Genomic DNA, 17,680 nt, shown 5'->3' with positions numbered 1-17,680 from the left:
ACTATATATATATATATATATATATATATATAGTGTGCTGGAATGTTGTTAGGGAGGTCTGAGTGTCGAGCCGCGATATGCCGCTGAACACACTCCGTCTGCATTTCAAAAAAGCAAATTTTGAAGAGATGCGACAAGAGTTATCTGTTGTGAATTGGGTAGCTGAGTCATTTGGAGACACTAATTAAATGAGGGAAAATTTCAAAGATATATTTTTAAATATTCAATGTAAACATATTCCTAATAGAAAGAAAAGTGAAAAAAACAGGTTGGCTCACAAAGAGTTTAAGACATAAAATTAAAGAAAAGCATCATAAATTTAAATTGACTGGTATGACGGGAGACTTAGGATATTATAGAAAATCAAGAAAGTTGGTGAAACAGGAAATGAGGACATCAAAAAGGATGTATGAGAAAAAGTTGGCTGAAAATGTAAAAATTAAAATTTAAGCTGTATTCCACATCTTGGTTAGTTGATAAATGGAAACGAGATAAACAAGATGACTGCATTAATTCTGAGCTGGTTAAGAAAAAATTGGGAAGTTTTAAAAATGATAAGACTCCTGGGTCAGATAATATTTCCCCAAGGGTTTTGAAGGTGGTTAAAGATTGGATATGTGAGCCATTTGCTACTATTTTTTGCCAGTCCTTGAACAGTGGGCAGGTACCAGAGGAATGGAAGTAACTAATGTAACTCCCCTTTTCAAGGAAGGTGATAAGAATTGTCCCAGTAATTATAGACCCATTAGTCTTACATCGCTTGTGGGAAAAATTGTGGAAAGTCTGTTAAAAGATGCTTTACAAAGTCATTCAACAAAGTTTAGAATTTTATTGGATAGTCAACATGGTTTCACTAAGGGAAAATCTTTGCCTTAAAAATCTTTTAACATTTTTTGAAAAGGTTAGTGCTTATGTAGATGAAGGTAAGATGTAGGTTTGGTGTATCTGGATTTTCAGAAAGCATTTGACAAGGTGCCACATAAAAAGCATGTAAATAAATTATCTCTATAGGTGTGGGGGATAAGTTAGCAAATTGGATAGAAGAGTGGCTGGATGGAAAAAAGCAGAGGGTTGTTACAAATGGAGTTCAGGCAAACTGGATTAATGTCACAAGTTGGGTACCCCGGGGCTCAGTCTTATGACCTCTGCTCTTTTTGATTTACTTCAACGACATAGATGAAGGGATAGTCAAATAGTCAATAAATTACTTAAATGTCCAGATGATATTAAGGTCTTGGGTGTTACTAGCTGTGAAGAGGATGCTGCTGATTTACAAAAGGATTTAGATCATTTAGTGAATTGGGCAAATAAATAGCAGATGGGTTTTAATTATAATAAATGCAAGATAATGCATGTGGGTTATCATAATTTGAACTCTAAGTATAATTTGGATGGGAATAGCCTTAATCGTGTTATGAAAGAAAGGGATCTTGGTGTAATATTCGATCAGTCTCTTAAGCCATCCAAGCAGTGTGCTGTTGCTAGTGGTGGAGCAAATAGGATTTTAGGTTGTATCTATAGAAATATTGAATATAAGTCTAAAGAGGCTATAATTTCATTGTACAGGTCACTGGTTTGGCCACGTTTGAAATATTGTGTTCAGTCTTGGGCTCCTTACCTTAGGAAAGACATTGAATTATTGAAAAGGGTTCAGAGAAAGGTTACTAGAATGGAGGGGTTGTCATACGACGAGAGGCTGAAATCTCAAATTGTTTTCTCTTGAAAAAAAGAAGAGTTAGGGGGGATCTGATTGAGGTGTTTAAGATTGTAAATGGAATTGATAGTGTTGATGTATCATTTTTTTATATTTAACACAGAGAATTGTAGAACTAGGGGACACAAATATAAATTTTGGCAAGGTATGAGTCATCTTCAATTAAGACAGTTTTATTTTTCTGACAGGGTGTTGGCCTTTGTAATGGGTTGCCTTCAGATGTTGTAGAGGCAGTAAATTTAAGTGAGTTTGATAAAAAGCTTGATAAGTATATGAATGGAAAGGGTTGGGTTTAAAATTTTATTTTTATTATTCGATCATTTCAATTTAGTTTTGAGGATGGAACAGCCGAGATGGACAAATAGGTCCCATGTTGTTTCAAAATATTATGTTATGTTATGTTAATTGTGGAAGCATTATAATTGTTACAGTAAATTCAGCTATTCATGTAAGAGTATTCAATAAGTAAATGTGCTATTGTTTATATGTCCTCACTATTGTCAGCATTTCGAAATTAAGGATAGTCATATCTGAGCCTTAGTGGTTCTCGACCTAACATAAGGTTCTATAGAGGTTAAAGATACCTACACAAATCCTCACTACTTCTACGACTAGATTTCAGAATGCACACTGGTATTAATATTTTTATAGACTGGATAAGTTTGATTGTAATTTAAATGTTAGCCAGAGGACGCATGAAGTTAATACCAAATTATTCCTAGAATATTGGGAATATTAAGAAACGGAGCCTCTTTGCGAAATATCTAGAACAAGAATTAGATTATGAATATGGGTGAGCCAATGAATTGGCTAATGAAGCTTGCAGTAAAATAATTTAGCATCAATAAGATGGAAGTTGTTTTCTAGCCAGTAGAGTGAATCAATCAACGTGTTTATGCTTTTTGGACCTGTATTAGCATTAGCGATTATACATATTGAACTACTTTGCACAAGCAAATTGATTATCATGTTAATACAGATAGCTTGGCCCAGAATTTAGGCCTACAACAAGTTACAAAGGGTGCAAGTCTGTAAAGAAACTTTAAGGAGGAAATATAAATAATTTGTTATTGTTACGTGTACTGGACGTTGAATTATTTTCACTATGTAATTTAAAAGAACCCTTTCAATGAAAGGACAATATGTTATCTTTAGAAATTATCTTGTCAGTTGTTGATAGCTACAACTGAATTGTATGTGTTGTATAAACTTAAAAACTTAAAAGTATACATTTTCGGTCATCAATATTTGTCGCATCTGAGTCTTCAGTTAAATAAATATTTAAATAAACTCTCATAAATTTATCAAGTGGATTTTCCATGAAAACAGTTATCATTGCTACCTCTTCTGCTTCAAAAATGAATACAGATGCTATTAAAAGTATTGTCGCAAATCAGTTGATAAACAATTGAAAGCTTATTGGGACACATGGTTGGATGAAAAACTGTTTCTAATACAGCAAAAGCGCTACAAATAAACACTTATTGCTGTTAACAATAAGTTTTCTCCAATTTTAATGTATGTCTGAATCACTTATAAGGGCAAAACATCTCCTATTATGATTAAAACCATGCTATACGTGTATATACGCGATTATCTTTTACACACCGCTCTAACTAAACCTGATTACCTTGACAAGAAAATCATTAACTGGTTTGTTAACAACTATAATGTCGAAATATTTTCCTCCAACATCAAGAACTTAAGCCAAGTTTTCCTTGTTAGGAAAACTTCTTTTTCTCCCGTTTGAACGTAGTTATTCTAAGGTCGATGATATGGTATAACTTCAGTAACGAATACTCAAATCCATGTTTCTTCTTTGTATAAAACAGACATTAACTTTCCTCAACATTTACTGTCACTTTTGTGGACACCAGTCTGGTAACGAATAGTGCTTCTTCAAAAAACCCACAATGGATTTGTTTTATTCTCCTACATTGCGACCCCTTTTTCTGATATTTATCTGCATAGTGTTATATTTCAAGTCCGGGCTAGCAGCAGAATCTCATTCAAGTATTAAACGTAAGTATACATATATAAGTTTTCTTTATACGATGCTATAATTTCATACCCTACCTTGGATACAGATGTAACTGAAGTGTAAAACGTCTTCCGAAATAAAAGTTTTTTTTTTATAACGCATTGTTATTTACAAACAGTTTTGTGTGTGTGTGGTCTCCATTAAATAAATTAATGCTATAAAGTTTAAAAGCTTATCCATGAAATCCCTTTTGTTTATTGGAAAGTATCATGCTGCCGTTGCACACTAAAATCGTGCACGTGGCTAAATATGATGTATCTAGAATCTAGATTCTAGATCATGTAAAATTTCAGCTTGAATACTATTAAACTATATTTCTAACCACTGTTATTTAAAATTTCGTATAAAAAGCAACTGAAATAAACCACAAATAAAAGGTAAAGAATGTGAAAAATATAAAAATGAAAACAAATAAAGAGTATGTGTTTTAAACCTCGCAATAAAACTAAATACAGTTTGTTTCGGATGTTCGTGTAAAGCTACATTAAGGGTATGTGTACTAGCCGTCTCCACTTTTGAACTGATAGTCTAGAGGGAAGGCAGGCAGTCAACAGCACCCACCGCCATTTCTTGGGCTTTTATAATCGAATAGTGGGATTTGTCTATTATTTTCATAACACTCCATAACCTCAAAGTGTGGAGCGCGATATTCCAAGGTTTCAACTTATGTAGAGCATACAAGTTACATTATCATTGCAAAATGGGGCTCAAGGATCCTCTTTGGGAAAGAACAAGTGTAATTTCTCGTCGGTTGAATGAACGTGACAAAATACAGTACGAAAACGAGCAAAAAACAAACACGTTATATGCTGTAGAGAAGAAAGAGAAGCACTGCTAATCATTTAGCGGAAAAGACTATTATGTTAGTGGACTGAACGTATAATAACTAGTTAAAGTTACAAAAAATATAAGGCAGATATTTAAATGATAAAAGAAATATACTGAACTGGATTTAATATAAAAAAGAAATTGAAATAACCTTAAATTCAAAATAATTGAAGACTACTGGTGATATTAAAATTGGCTGAATAAATGATTAGGGGATGATAATGGAAGACAAGGACTAAACTTCACTATATGTCTTCGGTCCCCTTGGTGGCAAGAACGATAATCTCGTGTTCCCATCCATTTCTTGAAATAATACTTTAGAGAGTTTGTAAAACAATCGAGGAATTACGCTATAAAAACTATGTGCTTCAATGTGCATATACTGATCCAAGATGTTTCTTACACGTGTCTTAAAATTACATAATTTTTCCTTAGGGAATTTGTGTAAAGGTTTAATGAGTCGTTTATAATTTCCATCATTTTCCCAAGTTTACAAACTGTACAATAAGGTACAAGGACGTCTGCACATTCTACAGAAGAAAAACATGTCATAATATTCATCTTTGAGATTTTCATCAGTGTTACTGGAATTCATATTTTATTGCTCCCCCCCCCCCCCCCCCTTTGAAGTGAAGCACAAAGCTACATAATGGGCTATCTGTGCTCTGTCCACCACGGGTATCGAAACCCGGTTTCTAGCGTTGTAAGTAACAAACAATCATATTTTATTAGGAAAATAGATGGCCATACATTTCTCAGCAAAACTGGGCAACGAAAACAGAAAATATACAGGCAAAATGCAAATCGAATAATAATTATTTAATATTGACACACTTTAATAATGATGCACTGATTGAAATAATTTTTATGTTAAGGTTGGGAGTGCTTTTGGCCGTTAAATGTTTTTTGTAACTATGTTCACCCTACACTTGGAATTGCACATAAGATATTTATTTTAGTATTCATTGTTCAATATTCTTTCTGCTAATGTTTTTGACATTGCTATTATTTTATAAATAAAGTGATATGTTGAAATTAAATTGCAAATGTAATACTTTATTTTTCTGTGAAGTGGTTTTGCATATTGTGTATCATTTAATGTCAGTATTATTACAAATGCTTTATATAAACCTTATAAATATATAAAATAAATTATGGTTTTACTTGTTGACGCGTGAAAACTGATCTTCAGCTAAATCCCAAAAAATGTTGACTCGTAAACCTATCTTTGGGAAAGGAGGGTTTCCGAAAAAAATTACGTTTTGTACACTGTAAAAACTATGACAATTATACACGGGCTTTTTCTATGTTAAAATACTTTTATTTGCGAGCTTTTGACCCTCTTACCGGAGCCTTCATCGGGCAACAATGAAGTGAGGGATAAAAATTCGTTAAACTGTGGAAAACTGCTTTAAAATAAGTATCTAGGCAACAGGTAACAATAACTGACATCTGGTATTAAAGTTATTAAACATATAGAATTAAGGCGAATAAAAAATATAAATCGATTGCTTCGATATATAAACATAAGGAAAATACAATTATAGGTATTATATAGAGAACTAAAAAAATTCCTTGTTACCCGATGAATGATCCAGTAAGAGGGCCGAAAGCTCGTAAATAAAAGTATTTTAACGTAGAGAAAAGTCCGTGTATAATTCTACATAGCAAACAGTTAATTTTTTATATAGTAAAGTGGATCAAACTTGTCTAGTTTCCAGATCTTGAAACTGCAACAAGTAAGGTGGCGTTGATGCAACAGAAAGGCATAAGTTTCCGAAGTAAATTCAAAAATGCATCGATTAACAGGTGAAAAAACAACAACAACAACAAAACAATATCCTCCTGTCTAAATGAAGACAAACGTTTTTACAGGAGTTTTATTTTTAGTTAGTATGGTACTGGTTGACCTTGTGGTAAAGCTATGGATTTCGGAGCTGAGAGTCGATTTCTAATCTGTTCTATCCCACAAAATATTCCCCATGCTTTGTAAGAGTGATAGTCAATCCCTTAGCATGGATGGTGGGTGATAGGCACTGGCTGTAGTTCGAAATTAGCGATGCCGGTAGGTAACCTTAATAGCTTTGCTATAAATACAAAATGCAAATACAAGTTCAAATAGCAAGTATATCGTTTCTTGCTCTACACTAAACCATCGACACTGGAACAATTTCTGTAGGGGGTGTATTGTAAATCACTGAACAAAATCGAAATATCTGAATATGATAAGAACTATCTCAAGCCATGGGATGCTGCTGCACCCTAGAAACCGCACACTTGCACTAAATCATCTTCTTTAGGCCAAAAAGTCTCACCGTGGATGGAGCGTCATTAATATCCACACACACACACACACAATCTACTAGGAGATAAAAGTATAAACGATCTTAATACAATATTGTTTTTTGTTTTTTTCGTTTTTAGGTGAAGAAAAGTGCTACGATGACCTTGGATGCTTCGAAAATGGGGGTCATTTTTATGACCCTTTCATTCGTCCCCTCGATGTCCTTCCTGAAGCTCGTGATGTAATTGACACGAAGTTTCGATTGTATACAACCAAAAATAAAGACGACGGCGAAAATCTTGATGTAGACGATAAAGGTAGTATAATAACTTCTAATTTCATCCCTTCAGCAGAAACGAAAATATTGATTCACGGATACGCAGGAAGTTTATCTGGTGAAAACTGGCTAGAGGTATGAAACAAAAAAGATTACTACAATTCAAAATGAAAAATTATTGTAAGCCCACAACTCGTGTACCTGCTTGTATCTACAGATAATTCTAACAGAAAGAAAAAAAGCATAAGGAATCGGTAATTTTTCTAAGGTGATTTTCTTCAGTAACTCACACAGAAAAGTGACTTCTCTCGATTTCTCTATAAAGAAATGTATCCAACCCTTTAGTTTTGTGCAAAGAAAAGTGTCGTCCTCTAAAAATTGGGTATTTATAATTATATACTGAAGCTTACTAAATCAGTTTGTAAAAATATATATTTCGTAGCAGTTGTTCTGTCTACATGAATGTTTTTGATACTGATAACACTCTACAAACATGTTCTAACGGTTTCTAACAGTTCTTTTTGACTATTTGGTAAAAATAATGCAAAGTCCAGTCCACTTAACGATAATGAAGGCGATTTATTTCTTTGACTGTAAGGTTCAAGTTCTACAGGTTGCATTTGTTGATAGGCGTAATTCACAAATAAAACTAAATAGACACTCAGTGGCGCTGGAACAACTTATGTGATGTGGGTGCTGAAAACCATTGAACAGAAATGTAAACCATTCAGCCAATGGAAAAACGGATCCATACTGTAAGTCGGGGGGAAGGGGGTACCGTGCCTCCCATGCTATTGCAATCACTTACTCGTTAAATTTCCTTCCGTATCTACAATACAAACTCAAAATTGGTTGACTAAAACACTCAATAATTAATCGATAACAGGGTAGCAGATTCACTAACTGACTGACTGGCTCACTGAATAACCATCTAATTAACAAACTGACTCACTCATGTTTTTGTTTTCTTTATTTATTACAATATTTGTTTTCCCAAAATCTCAGGAAAATTCGAGACGTCACGTCAAATCTAGACTCTCAGAAAACTTCTAGGTGTCAAACATCACTACTTCTTACCAACTCTCTCTTGCAAATAAAAATCTAAATTAAAATATTAAAATTGCAACCTAAAACAATATTTATTCTTGATACCATTAATTACCTTAATGACAAGGGATATCCAGCAGGGCAATGGAATTGAAAAAAGAAAAGGCTCAACATTTACAGTCCTATTTTTTAGATTACAATCATGATTATGGATTTTGGACACACACGTTCACAAAACTAATTGACCTTATTTTTTAAAACGGTGATCAACATTCGAACAATAGAGGGTATAATCACAATAAATATTATTGATCATTATTCTAACTTTATTTTCTTACGCATAAAAGATATCTACTCGATGGATACCTACCCCAATTAATGAACTAGTGCAGTGATACCTTAACATTTCCGCAGACTGAAAACTTTGACTTTGCTCCTACATGTATAAATACTCCTCATCCATTTTCTCTCTGGTTAGTACCCAAAGTAATTCATTTCCTGAAGCAAATATACATTTCTTATATTATTAAAATAATTGATTCATATTCAAACATTCCTATCAGTTGGTTTCAGGCAAAAATTATTTGCCAGTTCATTCTGATTGAGATTTATAATATGAGTTAGATATAGATACAATAATTATTTAGTTACACTCAAATATGTTTGTTTCTGACATGCACTAGACATTTCTGAGCAGGTTTTTTAGACCAACGTAAATTATATTTAAGGATTAATCTTTAGTATATTTAATATATTAGGTTTTACTTTGTAATATGAATTATTTTCATGTCACATGACTAAGTCCTGTATTTAGAATAGGGTATATTTGTTGTTTAATACTTAACGTTAAATTGCGGGAGAATTTTATATGTCTAAATAATGATCACTTCCTAAATAATTAATCATAGATTTATTGACCATCTATACACATCCAAAGAAAATACAAAAACAAAATAAAATGAAGAAGATGTCTCAGATTTTAACTCGTTTAGGTTGAATGTCGGTTTTACCTAGTATGCTTTTGAAAATGGCAAGTTCTTCTTCTACTAAACGGTTGTTTCTATCAAATTTGATTATTTTGTCATGGGTTACATTATTTACTGTGTTACGTAATTTGTATTATTTAAAAAAAATGTATATATATATATTTAAAGAAATATCGCGATGTAATCCTGGTTCAGCAGATAATGTCGTGTAATCCATACTTAAATAGATAATGTATTGTAATTCATATTTCAATAGATACTGAGGTGTAATTCGTGTTTCAATAGATGTTCATGGGTAATGTATGTTTCAATTGAAAATGTAGTGCAATTTATGTTCCAATAGATACTATAGAGTAATTCGTGTTTCAACTGGCGCTCTTGTGTAATTCATGTTTCAATAGATATTATGGTGTAAATCATGTTTTAGTAGATACTGTAGTTTAATTCATGCTTTAGTAGTTGCCATGCTGTAATCCGTATTTGAATAACGACGTGTAATCGTGTTTCATTATATACTTTCACGTAACTCATGTTTCAATACTGTAGTGTAATTAATGTTTCAATAGATATTATGGTGTAAGTCATGTTTTAGTAGATACTGTAGTTTAATTCATGCTTTAGTAGTTGCCATGCTGTAATCCGTATTTGAATAACGACGTGTAATCGTGTTTCATTATATACTTTCACGTAACTCATGTTTCAATACTGTAGTGTAATTAATGTTTCAATAGATACAGTGATATAATTAATATTTTATTAGATGAGCAGTGTAATCCATGATTCAATAACTACTAAGTTGTAATTTAAGCTACCGTGCAGTAGTTCAACAGATACTGTGAAAGTATTTATTTGATCTGGTAAACAGTGATATAAAAGAATAAGTACTGTGATATCATTCTCGTCATGTTTTCAGTAGATACTATCGTAGTTTGTTATTTTTTCAAGAGATTTTTTCAGTAGATACTGTGACTTTATTCATATTTACTTTTGTAATGTGCCCTTTTTTTAACAATAATACATCTATTATCTAACGTGTTATAACAGGAATTGCTGTTTAAAATAGGTAACTTGATAATAACTTAAGCAATTTTTATGGTTCTCTCAGAGAGGTAGAATATACATAATTAAGGTATAAGTTATAACAAAAAATAAAAAGTACGGTTTTCTTTCTATAATCATTAATATAACGTGGTACCACGTACCTAATTGCTAAATATAAACTAAACCATATCCGACCCCCTAGTGACTGAGTGCTAAGTCTGAGGATTTATAACACTAAAAGTCGGGTTTGATACCCATGGTGGGCACAGCATTTATAGCCCATTATGTTTTTTTGTGCTTAACAACAAACAAACTAAACTATAGCCATCAAGTGTTTACACTTTTACATTCTTTTTTTGTGTGTGATTTTTTATTAGGAGGTGAAAGACAAGTATCTTGAGAAGAAAGATTATAATATTATAGTTATAGATTGGACCAAGGGTAATGCTGTTCCATTTTATCAGGCAGCGGCTAATGCGAGACTAGTTGGTGCAGAGCTGGCTCTTCTTATACAAAAGTTACAGGTATGTCTAATTTAACAAAAACGAAACTATTTTGACCTCTGATTAATTTGTTGTGAATTATAAGTTGTTATTTAATTTATTTACACTACAATATCTTGCTTATCAAAAACATAGATGTTTTGAAATTTCCCCCGGTGACTCAGCGGTAAGTTTGTTTGTTTGTTTATTTTAGAACAAAGCCACATTGGGCTATCTGCTGTGCCAATCAACGGTATTCACATCCAGGATTTTAGCGTTGCAAGTTCGTAAACTTGCTGTCCCACCGAGAACTTCAGCAATAAATCTAAGAGCTAATTATGCTAAAAATCGGGTTTCAACACGCGCGATGATAGCCCACTGTGTAACTTTGTGCGTAATAGCAAACAAACCATGCTGTGATAATCTAATTGTATATATATATATATTTAACTGTTTTCTATATGAAACATAATGTTTTATTTAACGTTTCTAGTCCAAACCCTAGTGGCTAATTTTTTCACAGGAACTCATAGGGATAAAACAAACCCTAGTGGCTAATTTTTTCACAGGAACTCATAGGGATAAAATAAACCCTAGTGGCTAATTTTTTCACAGGAACTCATAGGGATAAAACAAACCCTAGTGGCTAGTTTTTTCACAGGAACTCATAGGGATAAAACAAACCCTAGTGGCTAGTTTTTTCACAGGAACTCATAGGAATAAAACAAACCCTACTGGCTAATTTTTTCACAGGAACTCATAGGGATAAAACCAGAGGACGTTCACATCATTGGTCACAATCTGGGGTCCCAGGTTGCTGGATACGCTGGAGAGCGGATTGAGAAACTGGGGAGAATAACAGGTACAGGATCGTAACTAGAAATTCTTCGTGGTTGTTTCTTTTGTGAAGATGAGATATTATCTTACAATGGAGTTTCTTGTGTAGCTTTGTCTAAAACGACAACAACTGCTTTCTAGAATGTCTCAGGCGGGAGTTTAAGGATATTCCCCTAGAAAAAATATAAAAATCTAGATTCTCTGAGATACATTTTAAGGTTACTTAGGAAAAACACGCGACCTCTTATCAAGCACTGAAATATTAATCATTTTAATAGTGCATTGATAACATCAACTATTTATTTCTAATATTAATTTTAGATAACAATCCGTTACTAAATTGCTAAACACCACTATTGCCGATGGAACTCATTCCATAAGCCAATTTCCCTGTTAGTAAAATAAAACTGTTGGTTCTGAAGTTAGACTGACTTTTCTAAATCTGAAACTTGTGTCCTTTCGTCCAATTGTCTTTAGGACACTGCATAAAGCAACCAGAGACATTTTATCCTATCCTTCTCTCGAAAAATCCTGTAAACTTCAGTATTCTCGACGTTTATATTATTGTTTGGTCAGAGGGGGTATTGACAGCATGTGATGAGCGCTTGGCTTAATGTCTGAAATGTTCTCCAAAATATTAGAACAGTATAAGCAGTATAAACCACTACATTATTATGTTAGTGAGCCTGCTAGTAAGCTGAATTGAGTCTGGAGTAATGTGTTATTATTTAATTGAGTCTGTCAATCGTTGATTCAAACTTGGAATACCAAGATTGTGTTCTCGACTAAGTAGTAAGAGATACACCGTACGATTTGTTGAGCGAGAGAAATTAGAAAGTATGTGAAGTTGTTCTATTAGCGTATTTTGGGAATTTTGGCCTATCAGTAAACGTTAGAATTTGTATTCGAAGAAACAAAGCGCTTTCTTGGATTAGAGTTTATGTTTTTCTTTTTTATCAAGTAATTCAAAGGATCCGCCGAACAATAGAAATCCATTACAACAGTGGTGTCAGAAGTTGCGTTATTTAGGTTCGAATAAAAACGAATCCAGATCAAACTTCAAGATGTCGATATGTACTTGAAGTGAGATTGAAAATTTAAAAAAAAGATGAAACAATAGAAAGAAAATCAAGAAGTGGGAGACAAAAATGAAAATAGATCAAACAGAAAAAAAAGAGACAGAAAATTAAAATAAGGTCAAAAAAAAAAAAAAAGAGATAGAAGGTTAAAAAAATAATCGTAAGAATAATGTAGAAAAATTACATACATGAGTTGACCAAAGACAAGACTGATCGAGGAAGCATAGAAAATGTGCAAAGGGATATTAGTGATATAAAAACGAAATTTGAAAATGATATGAATGAAGATAAAAGAAAAGTAGAAAACAACATTAACGAAGAACAGAAAGTTATAACTATTAAATCAAAGAAGTTCAAAAGGACAGCAGTGAAGTACAGAAGTATTGTAACATCAAAATCGAAGAAGCCATAACAAATGTACAAAAGGACATCAACTCTAAAACAAAATATCTATAAACTGAACTGGCAAATACAAGGATCAAACCAGCCACACTATTCTCTGCATCTGCTCAAGTTTTTTCAATCTCAATCATAATCAACTATATCATATGGAATAGGAAGCCAAACTGGCCTACACCAGTTACTAATACTACTGTGCCATCTATAACTATTCCAGATATAACAATACTTTATCAATTTACGGAATTTAGTAGCTCAATTCAACAGTATCGTCCTACTGGAAGATCAACAAGTTATAATGGAAAGGTGTCATGAGAGGCATATCAGGCAAATTTAAATAATTTACAAGGTAATGAGGAGAGTAATGGATAACAAGCTATCTATTCTTCTCACTGCACATTTGAAAGATGTCGCTTTGATTAACAGCATTAAGTAATATTCTAACAGAAAGCTTTCACAATTTTCAAGCATTTGTAGTCGTCTTATTAAACATACTTGGATTGTCACATCGAAATAAATTAAAGTATAGGAACAGCGTAATGAGGAAGAACAAACATGCTGAAGAAGTTACATGGGGAATGATGGATACTTTGGGATACAACTAATTCATAGTTGCTGTAGTTAATGAGGATTATTGAATAAAGCTAAAGAAACTATCGAGTTCATGACGGAACTTGAAACAGTTAAAGGTGTAACTCCTCTGATGAAAATTTAGAATAACTCAAAGGATTGATTAGACAATTGTCTATACATAATGGAAGAAACATACGACAGGACAGAAGATCTTTCAATTGCACTTTAAAAGGGAGTATTGCTAGTAACTGCAGGCAGACAAAAGCCATCAATTAGATATGTGTTAACATAGAATGGATAGAGTAAACCATAGGACGAAGGGTGTTTCAATTACAACTTAAAAGAATATATTTTCAGGAACTGAAATAAATAATCGTTTCGAAAATAAAAACTGCTCTATAAGATGACAGGAAATGAAGACTGCTATAAGTGTGGACGAAAATGGCCATTACTTCTGAGATTGTACTGAATCAACTATTGATAATAACCAAAGGAGACAATATATTTACGATATTCTGAGTTTTGGCAAAAGGAAAGTAGGAGAAATCTCTCTCACCATAGGAGCGTTTATACACTACACAACATGTGGGTAATTTGGATTGAAGTGTCGATATTTGTAATTAAATTTATGCTGAAACACAGATGTGTGAGGTTTGACTTGCTCCAAAAATGATTGCAATATTTCCCTAGATATCTTTCTGATCTTCTCGACAATTACAATATCAGAACTTGAATTTACAGTGACAACAAGGATAAAAGTACACGATAATAAAGACAAAAAGTCTAAGTGCAAAAGAGCACAATACAGGAAGACAGGTGGTTCAAATAAGATAATCTTTGGAGGTATATCAGCAGGAGAATTGCCAACTAGTTAGCTTAAGAGAAGACTACCAGATACAGGTCCACCTGCTGGAGAGCACAAGGTCCCTGTATATATATCACTTCTAGAGTATCAACAGGGATGAAGCTACCAGTAGATTCTCTAGACTATCTATCTGAAAATAATTCTTCCAATGACAAGACAAATGTTGATAAAGGACAAGAGGTTATCCCATCTTCGTGCCTTAAGCCATGTAAAAGAAAACGACCAAAAATATAAACTGGCGACTGGACAGTTTAATAAGAGTAAATAAACAAAGTAAGAAAATTCAATTTTGTTAGCCAAATTTTTTATTGTACTTTGTTTCAAATATTTAATTAATGTCTGTAATGCCTCCATTTATGAATGTTAATATCTTAAATTGACAAAAAGTCACGTTATTGTTAATCATGGAAGTTTTAGTTTAATGTAACATTATTTTCTTTATGTAATAGGAATGTTCAAGGGACTTCTCAATCTATGGAGGATGCAGTGTTGTAGGCTTTGTTTGTTATATTCATTTAGACGTTTGTATTGTTTTTCGCTAAGGGTATTTTTATGTGATAAGCGCTTAGCCTAATGACTAAAATTTTCTTGAAAGTCTAGGGAATGATTTTAACGATATGAAACACATGTTAGGAGAAACTAGATAGTTTAATATTGTTGACTGATTAGTTACTTTGTTAAAGTACTTGATTGGCTATTGGAGAGCTAGCAAATTTGTTAGTCTGTTTATCTGTTACTTCAACTTCATGAAACTGAGTTTATGTCCCAACGAAGTAATAGAAATATGAGAAAACTGAACATACCAAAAATTGAGCTAGAAAGCGAGTCTGCTTAACATATTATTTGATTAATGTGACGGTCAATCCCACTATTCGTTGGTAAAAAGAGTAGTCGAAGAGTTGGCGGTGTCTTTCACTGCTAAATTAGGGACGACTAGCGCAGATAGCCCTCGTAAAGCTTTGCGCGAAATTCAAAACAAACCAAATAAACCATATTATTTGGGAAGTTAGGCCTATCGTTATTTAGCAAACCCGCATAAGTGTAGAACTTATAGACGAAAAAAATAGAATAAAATGTTTTCTTTAGTATCAAGTGAACTAGATTTTGCATTATCTTTCACTGGAAAATCCAAAAGAACCCACCCAACAATAAAAATTGTTACAACATCTCCTTTCATGATATAACATGGGATAACAAGTAACAACAGATAAGCCACGTTTTCAATCGTTTAAAAAATTCGACTTAGAAAGTTTGTAGAATCTTATAAATTTTTAAACAGAGTTGCCAATTTAGTTTCTCCAATTATCTCTTATTTGAACATTCGTTGAAAAATTCAGTGAAAAAGTATTTATTTCCATACATATTAAATTCGAGTAAAAAAACAACAAAAATAGTTGTAGTTAAGCACAAAGCTACACAATGAACTATCTGTGCTTTGCTTATCATGAGTATTGACACCCTCTTGCTAGCTTTGCAAGTCCGCTGACATACCGCTGTGCCTTTAGGAAACAACAACAAAATATCCAAAATATTATGCAGTTTTTGAAAATCGATAATCTTGGACATATTTTCATCCTTTCAAAACATACGGTCCGATATTATAAAAATTAAGACTTTAATCATGCGCTATAAACTATGAACTAGACGAACACTTCCTTCAGTACTTCTACTGCGTTCATTTTGTAATTTAAATATGAGTAATAAATAATATTTTATGTTATTCCAAGGAGACTGGACAATTACTCTGCAATAATTCGGATCTTCTCACAACTACATCTTCCTTCCAATTTTAAAACACCCCCATCCTCCGCCATTACCGTGCCAAGTTTAATATAAATTGAAATAAGGAGCAATGGCGACCAATATTTCTCTCGCGCTCTCTCTCTCTTTTTGATAAACGAGCACATGCGTATTCTTTTTTTTTTGTTTGTTTTTTAATGAAAGGGATTTACGTTCCAGCTTTAGACCCACCAGGACCGTATTTCACGAACACGGCTAAGAAAGTTCGGCTTGATAGGACCGACGCTGACTTGGTCGATGTAATCCACACGGATATCAGTGTATTTCCCATAGGTGAGTTTTAAAATTAAGTCGGCCTGGCATGGCCAGGTGGTTAGAGCGTTCGACTCGCAATCTGCGGGTCGCAGGTTCGATTCCCCGTCCCACCAAACATGTTCGCCCTTTCAGCCGTGGGGGCGTTATAAGTGACGTTCAATCCCACTATTCGTTCGTAAAAGAGTAGCCCAAGAGTTAGCGGTGGGTGGTGATGACTAGCTGCCTTTCCTCTAGTCTTACATTGCTAAATTAGGGACGGCTAGCGCAGATAGCCTTCGTGTAGCTTTGTGTGAAATTCATAACAAACCAAACCAATATTAAGACTTCTTTCAGTGATGTAAGAATGTAATAATAATACATGAACTCTAGTTAGGTGGTATAATGAAAAAAATATCCTTTCGGGAATAACATATAAATATTTGGTCGTCTGTAAATTAATGCCGCGTTTTGGAACATTTTCATCACCCCCCCCCCAAAAAAAAACCAACAACAAAAAAACAAATAAACGTACATCACGTATAATAGTTAAACGAACCACTTAAACGTCACGTTAGTGCAGTCTTTATAATGTGTAAAGTTCAGTACTTTGTAATTCCTTATAGTGATGGCACACGAAGAGACAAATATACGGCATGCAATGCTGTTTGAATACAAGAAGGGGAACAACGCCTCTGTAGCCACAAAGAATATCAAATAAGTTTATGGAAATGTTTTGAACGTTCGTATGTGTCAACGATGGTTCAGCAAATGTCGTTCAGGTGACTTAAACCTTAAAAATTGTGATGGTAGGGGCCATTGTTGTTATTGATATTGATGCTTAGAAGAAGTTTCCTGTCTCTCATTACACAATACGTAAACATCTAAGGAATGTGGGAAAACTCCATAACGAAGGTAATTGAGTGCCTCACGAACTCTTCGATGATCATCGTTTTCAACGTGTGAACGTTGCTTCATCTTCTCTGGCGCGTAATGCGCGTGAATCATTATTGGACAGAATTGTCACCAGTGATGAAAAATTGATTCTCTATGCGAATATTAAACGCCGAAACCAATGGCTCAGTCCTAGACAAAAAACACTTCCGACCGCAAAACCTGGATTCCATCCTCAGAAAATGATGCTTTGTATTTGGTGGGACATCAAAGTAGTAATTCATTTCGAACTCCTCAATTCA

The 17,680-nt window shown here is 33.4% G+C and overlaps 1 protein-coding gene across 3 annotated transcripts in view; it reads left to right on the top strand.

Moving 5' to 3' along the window:
- The first annotated feature begins 3,424 nt into the window (after window positions 1-3,424).
- The window catches only part of LOC106468944 (inactive pancreatic lipase-related protein 1-like), a 23,063-nt gene continuing 8,807 nt past the window's right edge, over window positions 3,425-17,680 (top strand). Inside the window, exons 1-5 of one of the 3 annotated variants that reach the window (XM_013929398.2) lie at window positions 3,427-3,736; window positions 7,008-7,279; window positions 10,683-10,742; window positions 11,454-11,562; window positions 16,413-16,526. In XM_013929398.2, coding sequence (XP_013784852.1) covers window positions 3,628-3,736; window positions 7,008-7,279; window positions 10,683-10,742; window positions 11,454-11,562; window positions 16,413-16,526 — 664 coding nt within the window. In that variant the 5' untranslated portion in view covers window positions 3,427-3,627. Of the gene's footprint in view, window positions 3,737-7,007; window positions 7,280-10,595; window positions 10,743-11,453; window positions 11,563-16,412; window positions 16,527-17,680 lie in introns of all 3 variants that reach the window. The other 2 variants (XM_013929397.2, XM_022397337.1) reach the window with 2 other exon arrangements.

The sequence above is a fragment of the Limulus polyphemus genome, unplaced genomic scaffold (genome assembly GCF_000517525.1).
Source record: "Limulus polyphemus unplaced genomic scaffold, Limulus_polyphemus-2.1.2 Scaffold3230, whole genome shotgun sequence".
In the NCBI taxonomy this organism is placed as follows: domain Eukaryota; kingdom Metazoa; phylum Arthropoda; class Merostomata; order Xiphosura; family Limulidae; genus Limulus; species Limulus polyphemus.
The sequence above is the reverse complement of the archived record's forward strand: the minus strand, read 5'-3'. Positions and strand labels throughout refer to the sequence as shown.